Source organism: Gymnoscopelus microlampas, assembly GCF_963454915.1.
Source record: "Gymnoscopelus microlampas genome assembly, chromosome: 20".
Classification (NCBI taxonomy): domain Eukaryota; kingdom Metazoa; phylum Chordata; class Actinopteri; order Myctophiformes; family Myctophidae; genus Gymnoscopelus; species Gymnoscopelus microlampas.
The window spans coordinates 23,346,783-23,356,721 of record NC_139957.1 but is presented as its reverse complement, the minus strand read 5'-3'; the positions used below and the strand labels follow the sequence as shown (position 1 = coordinate 23,356,721).

Genomic DNA, 9,939 nt, shown 5'->3' with positions numbered 1-9,939 from the left:
GCAAATTCTGAGATGGAGGTGTTTGGGGTGATAGCTCATATTCCATTCACAGCTTCAAAGCTCGAGCTTCACGTCAAATCAGTTAAACTAAAGTACAACTCTTTGGCAGCGGCATGAGCAAACATTTCACCACTAAACACTCAATTCTTAGTAAACTTGGATCTGGGTTGGCTCTGTAATTGGTCCGTTCATTTTTTCCCCTCTGCACCAAATATCTTCGTCAAAAATAGGCAATCTACAAGCTCTCAACGCTTCACAATATTCACCCCCTAGTCTCACGAGCCAGCCTGTGGCGTCCCACAATTTTCAAATGCTTCCATCATACAGTCTGTAGCACGCAAGCTCTGAAAATGATCAGAGGATAAAGAGGATGCGGAGCCTCCTCCGCACTTCAGTTTAGTCTTTAGTCGTGCAAATTCGTCCAAAAATAAATCTAAATGACATAAGAGATTGTGTAATAGTTGTCTGGCTACACAATACGAGACTATTAGCCCCCAGAATAGGGATGCTAAGGTTCATGTGGTTAAAGGAGCACTCAATCCATTTTCAACCTCATCATATTATTGGTCCTCACTAATGCGTATTATAAGATGACACCCCTTTTTATTTATTTATTTTTATAATCTCCCTCATAATACTTAAATAAAAAGGGAAGGTTTCTGAAATGTCCAGTCTTTCTCTGAGAGACAGACCGAATAGACATAAATAGTGCCATATTATAAATGAGCACTAGAGAGGACCAATTATATAAAGATCTGTTGAAAATAGGTGAAGTGGTCCTTTAAAGGGACTACACCATGAATTTTAACTTTTTCTTCTTTTTTGTGTTTTTGGTCTCCCCTACCTTTCTTCCATCCCCCAAAATACCCCAGTTTGAACACTCAGGCTTTCACAGCAAATCTGGGGTTCTCTGTAAATTGGTCTCAAAACAGGCCACGTCAGGGAACAGTTAAAGTAAAAAAAAAAGAAAAAGAATATATATATATTTTTTTTTTTTTTACTCATCATTTTTTTTTCCACACAGAACCAGGAGATAACATGCATACAAACTGGCTCAATAGGCGCCCCGTGCCAAACAGGACAATGTGGTATTGCAGGTGAAAGTGCTTTATAATATAAGCCAGAGAAGTTAGTTGGAATGAGTATATCCGAGGCTTGATTTAGGCTCAAACCTTTTGAAAAACGTTTGAGGGACATAAACAATATGATATTAAATATTATTATTATTATTTTTATTCATGGTGTAGTCCCTTTAAAAAACAACAAACATCATCCCAGTTAGAAGCTCCAAAACCTTGATTTGCACACAACTAGACAATTTCTCAGCAAAGATAACAATATTTTCATACTTGTGCTAGGCCTAAGAATCTCATTCTACTCAAGGCACTTGAGGCAGCAAAAAAACAAAACAAAACAAAAAAATCCAAAGAAGATAAAAAATAAAGTCAAGTCAGTAGTGCCAAAGCCTATATAAGACACATATCAATATTCTCTCCAATTACAACTCAGAGAGATATTTCTGTGCTCTAAAGGGGCCATAATAAACTAGTGTCATATTTCAGATCCCAGAAAGAAGCGAGTAGGATCAGGTTTCAAGTCCTCATCCTGCATGTACTGTACACCAGTTGTTGCATTTACTGTATACCAGTTGTTTTACTGTACACCAGTTGTTGCACAGACTGGGAATGTCCATGTTGCTGAAGGGTTAATTGTTCGGTTGTTGTGTAGTTCTATAGCAGCGTCTGGTTGAGAATCTCCCACATCATTAACCTCCTGAACAGAGACATGTGGCTCTAAGGAGAGAGACACGCATGTTCATATTCGAGTGCATTAAAAACATATATTACTATATTTCATGTGATCTGCACAGCCTACCTGTTTGAAAGTAAGGGGCCTTCCTCTGGAGATGTAGTCTGCATATTTACAGGCAAAAACCCCACAGTCACTGCCGTTCTTTTGCTGGGGAATCTCCTAGACATACACATGCCATGTACATTAAACGTCACTGGGCAACACACATTTCACCCAGATAATATTCATGAATTTATTCCATACTTACATTGGCCCTCAAGCTACCCACAGTCCATTTGGAGCTGTCCAGATCTCGGCCCTTCTTGGCTCTGTGTTCCTCCCTCAAGTAGAGTCTGGCACACAGAAGACATAAAATGGGAGATAGTCTCGAAATGATGTTATAAAAACAACTCAGCCCTTGTGTACATACACAATCAAATCCTTAGTGTTACACTCCCAGAGTTACAAATGGATAAACTAACACAGATTTTTTAAGTAGTGTAGAATATTCCTAGTAACAAAATATGGCAAGGGACAATATGCAAGAAACGACTGGAGCAGAGTGAAGACTCACAGTAAAATGCTGCAGATGTCATCATGCCTCTGGCCCATAGAGTCATACGACCTTACTGAGCGGGAACTGAAATCTATCACCTGCATGGGGGACGAGAAAGAGACTAAATCATTTGTAGTAACAAATAGTAGCTAACTTACTTTAGTCAAATGGAAAGGCAGTAAACCAGTATGGCAGCAAAGAATGCAAAGCAAGCCACTGCATTTAAGAACAATTAACCACATTAACCCTAGCTGGGCATGTCATAATGGTAAACATTTGCCAACAATAGGTGAACATTAGGCAAAAATGACTTTTAGATCGGCTATTTTCCAAGAGAGACATTTGGTGTAGAGGGGAAAAAAGGAGGGAACCAAGTACAGAGCCCTGGGGAAACCCGGTCGATGAAGTAAATTAAGTTTACGTTAAGAGTGACTCACGGCCTTTTATATGGATATATATTTTGTTTTTAATTTATGTCTTCATGTTTGGGGTGATAATTGAATGTGTCTATTGGAATGTTGTATTTTATTGGCTGCTTTAAAAAGCTTTTCTGTACCTTATGTTTTTTTAATGCTGAATACTGCTGCAGAAACATCCAATAAACAAAGTAAAAAAAAAAAAAAAAGAGTGACTCACGGCCATAGCCCAATGGACGCCAAGGTGTAAGGGAACCAGTATGATGTCATGGACGAATAGATCTACAGCCTTCGTCCAGCGCTTCACGGAAGCGTGTCCTCCAGTCTGCCCCCCTCCGCCACCTCGCAGCTTGGGGAAAAAGAAGGTGCTGAAAGAGTAGATCTTCAGTCCCCCTACTTGACCACAGCACCGCTGCATGACAAGTGACAGGTAGAAGTTCATCACCTACAGGGGGGAAGGAAGAAGAAGAAAAAAAAACAAACTAAGAACAAGAGTAAAACAAAAATAATACTTGGACATGCAAGATAAGACTTTATTGTCATTACAGGAATACAGTAAATTCCATCTGCTGTTAAAAAATACCAGTTGACATGGTGCATAGTTACAATATATACTGTAGTATACAGACTGTCAGCAGTCCACACACTCTACCTACAGAACAGGCAGATTTCCAACTAACAAACTGGCCATCGTACAACACACCTGTAGTCTACATAATATGTCCGGTAAAGGGCCGTTCACACTGAGCACTATAGCTAAAAAAAAGTTTTAAGTCAAGTGGATGGCAGAGTTCACACCAACTATATAAAAAATAAAATGGTGAACGATATAGTTATCGTTATCAGTGTGAACAGTCCTCAAGAGTTAAGGTCCTTACACACCGGGGGCGATAATATGTTTTTTTTAAAAACCTTATAAAGTCAATGCAAGCTTCCACATCCGTTTCGGAGCGAAAAAGCGTCTTTTATTTATTCGGACCGCATCGTATATTCGCCGGTGTGTAATGACCTTTAGAGTTCTCTTTAGAATTCTGACCAAAAGACCGGGCCGTGTGAAAAGAATAAAAAATAAATAATTGATTTAATATATTTTGTTCTGCGGCGACTGCCAGTAAGAAGTGTGACGCTGTGCGCTGACTTCCAATTAGATTAACTCCAAAATAAAATCTAGTTGAAGCTATTTGTTGATGCCTGTCGTGCATGACGAACTGCAAATGAAGTGTTCAAGTTTTTCTGTCAGAAAGCTTGAGGAGACTTCTCTGCAGGCAATGGATTTTAAGTTCTCAAATTCACCCTTTTACAACGTGAAAACTATGCACTGTGGGAAGTACAGACCTTTTTCAATCGTCCGTTAGTTTTATCAGGCCTAAAATGATGGTACTTGCTCGGCCAGGCTCGGTTTGGTCTGGGCATTCATTTTCAGGCCTGTTTAAAACTCTAGTAAGAGTAAGTCAGCCTCATCAATATAGAATCATCATTAAGATAAAATGCTGCACTACAGGGGTAAGGCTGACTAGCTTGCCATTTAGGCCTTTTATGGACAGATCGAAAAAAGGTGTTCTTAAAGCAGCCCAGATGCTCTGGAGCATATGCCTGAGAAAAGAAGCTGGTAATCAGGGTGGAGGACATAGGTGGGGTCTGAAATGATTGTGTGGGCCTGTCTGGTGATAGCTTCATCATCACGGACAGCCTGGAGTGTGGGGTGCTGCCTGACTCCCATTATTTCCAGCTCTTTTGTGTTGTGCAACCGTACCACATGAAAACTACTTAAATGGAAATGATATGCGAGCAGTTATACTTGTTAGCACAGCTGTAGCATAAGCCTACCTCATCGTTCAGCCAGCTGCCCTCCTGTAGTGTGGCCAGGTCTCTCTGTGTGATGCGTAGTTTGAAGGCAGAACTTAGGACGAGGTTCGGATCACTTTGTAACAGAGCGCGACTCACCTCTATTGTCATTTCCTGCATGTACACACACAGACAAGGACAATGGATACATAACCAAAAAGAACACTGTCGCATATACGACAGAATCATCACTCCTCGTTACAATGAAATTTACTCTTTAATGTCCACTCCCTGGTTAACAAGCAAGCAAGCAATGAGCTGGCCATCCTCATACACAGCAATGGTACATTGGCTCTGTACTTCACCAAGACCTGGCTGAAGACAGTGCTCTGGACTCAGTATTACACCGGGAGAGTTTCTAACTACATTGAGTGAACCACAACGGACCCACAAAAGAAGAAAGTTGGAGGTGTGCGTTTCTATTGTTTACATTATGTGAAAATGTTATGCATTTCTCTCAGACAAACACATTTTCTCACCTTCGTCATTCTAGGTAGATCCTCTTCACTGCGACGTGTATGGGTTGTGTGTGTAGAGTGTGGGTCAGTGTGTGTTAGAGAGGGATGCCCTCTGTCCACTAGCTTGAGGCGAGTGGCTACTTCTGTAGAGAGGTCCACCTCTGCTGCCTGTTTCTGCTGAAGATAAAAAAAAGAAAAAGGATACACTTTATGGGATTCTTGCAAGTGGTGAGAGAAAGAAGTGCCAGAATAATTAATGAAAACAATTGGGAATCCAGTGTTATGTTTGTGCACTCAAGCGCAGTACAATATGACGCCTACTATTACTGTATGACTTACTGATACAAGTAATACCTTAGACCTGCATTATAACTTTTATTTACCTTTTATTACCCATTACCTACTTTACTATGCATGTTGGATATTACTTGTTGCACAGTCTGGTGGAGTCTGCCACACCAACATTGAACTGCTCATACACAGAAGGGGTGATTATGTTTATTACCGTTACGCATCGGGCATATTGTGTGTCCTCCAACCCTTCCGATTTTGTTTTGCTGAAACACATGTCGCCCCTCCTGGAAACAACACGCATTTTACAACCATGATCAAAACATATTCATAAACAACGCGATTGTGTGTTTTCTTTATAAGCCTAATGCTGGGTTCACACTGGGAGTGGAAGTGCCGCAAAGTGCTGGGCTGAGTGGGCACACCACCAGTTTCCCTTCATTGCCAATGTTAACCCATTTGGCAGTTCAGCTCTGCAGTTGGCGCCCGATGTCCAGCAATAGTTTTGGCATCTGGTATATTCTTTTCTGCGTGCTTCGCAGGAATTTGTGACACTTCCGCATCCAGCGTAATAAACCCCAGCATAACATCTTTTTAACCATAAAAATGACCAGTCTTGTGAGGACCAGTCCTCACAAACTAAATTGTCAAATTGTACTATATGCTTGTGGGGACATTTGCTTCCCAGATGTATAGTAGAAATAGGACACACAAAAAACAACCAACCTGTCTCTGGCCTGCTTAGTAGCAGATGGATCTCGCCACGTGAAAACAGTTGGAGCAGCTGCAAAATAAGGGAGAGTACGAAACATGTTAGCCTGGGAACGTGAAGACATTACTCTGCATCTTCAAAGAATCAAAACTTTTTTGGTTTTGTTTTAAATTCAACATAGTGCAGCTCATCAGTGGGTCTCTACCTTTGATGGGTCCAGTCTTTCTGGGTACAGCCTCACAGGTTCTTCCCATCCCAGCAGCTCTGTGCTCACACTGTGATAGTGATGCACTGATAGGAAGGAAGAGAAAACCCTTAAGAATCAGATGGGGAATACTTGATGGCATCTTCTAGCTTATAGTAAGTAATCTGATCACACCACCATCTGTAATCTTATTACAGCATCGTCTAAGGTCTATAGTAATCTGATTATGCCAATGTCTAAGATTTTCTGGTAATCTGATAACACCAACAAGTCCATACTCACTCTTGTGGTTTGGTTCGGTTGAAAGGCAGCGGCTGGTTTTTGTTGTATTTCTCCGTCACCATCTCCAACAAGCGCCTGTAATGCTCTTTGCTGCTCTGCTTTATGGCCTGGAGGAGGCATAAATGCAAACACATGGCAAACCAGTCTTTATCAGTATCCAGACACAGATAGTTGAAGCATGATCAATGAGAATATTGCGTGACGTATACAGACAGCTTCATTAGTTCACACACTCTACAATTAGAAAATGTTACTCGAGTAAAAATCTATTCATTTTACGTTAAAGCCAACTGACTGTCCACTTACCTCTTCCACTGTAAGACTGGGTTTATAGCTGCGGTTGTTTCCAAAGCCTGGACACGTCAAGTCTGAGTTGGTGGCACTTGTTCCCATTCCGAGTCCCAGAGCGGGCCTAGAAGGCAGCAGCTGGAGGGAACTTCTTCTATCCCTGTCCTTGCCTCTTTCAGGGATTCCTGTAGGTAGCCCTGCCCCACTGGAATCACAAGTATAATGCAGATATTGGAGGGATGTGACATTCTCTGGATATTACTGCCGTATGCAGCAGACATACATATTTCTTATGTGGATATGAAAAAATCAATAAGTTAAAACATAATATAGCATGCATTTTCTTAACTCATTCACTGCCACTGACGTAAAAAACGTATTTTGTTCCAATTACCAAATCTGCCAATGACGTAAAAAACGTAATCTTGCAAAATATATTTTTCAAACAAGATCTCACGTTCCTTCATCTCTCGCCACGACACATTTCGTTGTAGCACACCCGGATACGGAAATACGTCAAATCGGCTTTGCATTTCTCCGCTGTGGAATGCTGTTTAGCGACGCTGTTTTGAAACTGCTACTAAGGACGAAGGGCGCTTTTTTCTAATTCAACCAATTAGAGAGTTTAACTTATTAGTGGTAGCGTTAGTCGCCTTAGTGGCTATGGAAGAATGCAAGTGGGGTATGGGGGCAGGACTAGCTGCGAGTTGCTTAAGCCAAGGTGTGATGTATCAGTAAGCGCTTATATTACAAGTGTAAAAAGATGGTTCCATTTATTTAGAAACTGTGGCAGTGAAAGGTTTCACGGCAGTAGTTCATTAATGATAAACACTGACTGATGCAATCAAAGCCGAAATGTACACTGTGAAGACGGAAGAAAGAAAACCGCAACACTTGCCTGTATTTCCTCATCAAAGGAGGTGAGGAGCTCTTGAAAGGATTCTTCCCACTCCACTCCCTCTCATTCAGTCCACCTGCTGGCTTATCTGGAGAGGCCGAGAGTTAAACATGGGACATGGAAAAGGAGAAGGAAAGGAAGGTCAGGAATATGAGCAGATTGATAAATAGATTGACAAAAGGTAAATATACTGTAACCTACAACTAATATTTGCTTTTCCAAAAAGTAATTCACCTCCTGCAATCATCATAATTAATTACTTACCCATTCTCCAATCAGCACTGCTCATCCATGAAGTTTGTAGTTCATCTATGCCCATCAGTCTAACAGTCTGGATCTGAAGAGGCGGCAAGAGACGATTCATTTTGGAGAATATAAAGTATGAATACACCATTTGGTGAACTGCACCGTTTTATACTGTACAGTTGTGTGATAGTGGCTGTCCCCTTTCTTACACGCATTCTGTGCTGTTACACTAAGGGAAAATTCATACTAGATCTGATCTTAACTTGACCACGTCACCCTTTTTCAACCCATCTGCATATAATTGGTCCTAAAGTAGCCTGGCATGGCCAGACTAATATCAGTGATATTAGTCTGGCATCTCTGTGCGGAATCTGCATTTCCACGGGGCGAATAAAAAAATCTGGCATGCAATATAGAAGCCATTGTTCTTGTAAATTAATAAAATGCAACATTCGATTTTTTTTTTTAATGACCAAACCTAGACACAGAGCGAGTGGCTCATGTCAATCCCTCTTCTGAGACAAAGAGCAAGTAGACAGAAATGGTACCATATTGTAATGAGCATTAGTGAGGACAAATTATATGAAGATAGGTTGCAAATGGGCAAGGTCCTTTAATGTAAAGCCTGGACTAGTCCCTCAACCAGTTGTTTGTCTAACAAAGCAGCACAACAGTATACTTTTTAACATATTTTCACACAGATATAGGCAGCCTATATCTGTGTGAAAATATGTTAAAAAGTATACTGTTGCCTTTTGTAGCCTACAATAGGCTACAGAGTGGATCCGATTCCCTCCCTGCAGGAGCATCTAAAGTGACACAGGGCTGACAAGAATCTGTGACAGCGTCTGGTATTAACGTGTGCTAGGCGAATGAGTGGGAACACAAACCTGGGTCTGCTCATAGCAGGGTCTGCACTTCTTGCATTTGCTTGATAGTGGATTTCTCAGTCCGAGCAGACCAGCTACCCCTGTCACAGTCTTCTTCACAAAGCTGATGACTACATCTGAAACACAGCAACCAATCAAGTTGACAACTAGAGTTATACAATAGGAGTAATGCTCACTTCTGTCACAACAGTTTACTGTGAGAGTATAGAATACTAAGCGCAGACGGTAATATTTTACAAACCTCGCCTCCGTCTCTTCACCTCCACTTGCTCGGTCTGGCAGACATTATCAGCCACATAAATGCTGAAATAGAATAGCACAACAACTGAAGTCAAGCGTTGCATAGTTGTCACGTTAGCATGACTCTTCAATGAACGTTTGCTTACAAGTACATGCTTTATTTGAACGCAGTGGTACTCACATTTTGTACTTAAGTAAAAGTATCAATACTGCAGAGTAGAAGAAATACTGCAGTGGAGTTAAAGTACAACATTTGCCTCTGAGATGTGTTGGTAAAATGATTGGAAATGGGAAATTACTCCAGTGAAGTAAAAATTCCTCATAAGTGTACTTAGGTACAGTACTTGAGTAAATGTACTAAGTTACTTTACACGACCACTGCTTGGACGGACCAACCAACCAAACAAACAATACATCGTTCAAGCCAACCGGCCAAAGTAGTGTTTGTGTGGGACCACCAAGTCAACCAACCTGTGGTAGTTCCGTTTAGCTGCTCGAGTAGCTTGCTGAGCCTCCTCTGTTGTCACTCCTCGCGTGGGTATCTGTGGGTTACCTTTCCCAGGACACTCGGGGGGATTTTGCCCCCTAATGGGCTCAAACAGCGACGATATTCCGTCAACTATCCATCCATACATCCCCGACAGATGCGAGACAATGGAGGCCAGGTCTATTTAACAAACAATAGAGTGGAAAGATAGCTATAACCTATACGACACAGCAAAAAACTCCCTTCTTATCCAGCTTTAGCTTTAGCCTTAGCACTCGCCGCTAGGCTGTTGATGGAGATTAAATGTGAAAGGATGTGCGTCACACCGTGTCAG

The 9,939-nt window shown here is 41.3% G+C and overlaps 1 protein-coding gene across 3 annotated transcripts; it reads right to left on the bottom strand.

The window, feature by feature from the left end:
• Positions 1 to 1,217: 1,217 nt before the first annotated feature.
• senp2 (SUMO specific peptidase 2) lies at positions 1,218 to 9,884 on the bottom strand. 3 transcript variants are annotated; one of them, XM_084045157.1, is made up of 17 exons: positions 9,590 to 9,884; positions 9,120 to 9,181; positions 8,879 to 8,994; positions 8,007 to 8,079; positions 7,743 to 7,830; positions 6,863 to 7,049; positions 6,557 to 6,663; positions 6,275 to 6,360; positions 6,084 to 6,141; positions 5,572 to 5,644; positions 5,088 to 5,243; positions 4,591 to 4,722; positions 2,984 to 3,208; positions 2,366 to 2,445; positions 2,060 to 2,144; positions 1,876 to 1,971; positions 1,218 to 1,793 (listed from the first exon to the last, which is right to left on the bottom strand). In XM_084045157.1, the coding sequence occupies exons 1-17, from the start codon at positions 9,751 to 9,753 to the stop codon at positions 1,731 to 1,733; spliced, it is 1,851 nt and encodes a 616-aa protein (XP_083901283.1). In that variant the 5' UTR covers positions 9,754 to 9,884; the 3' UTR covers positions 1,218 to 1,730. The 3 variants fall into 3 exon arrangements, with proteins under 3 accessions (XP_083901283.1, XP_083901285.1, XP_083901284.1); XM_084045159.1 differs by having other exon boundaries at positions 1,876 to 1,968; XM_084045158.1 differs by having other exon boundaries at positions 5,088 to 5,240.
• Between the last annotated feature and the right edge of the window lie 55 nt (positions 9,885 to 9,939).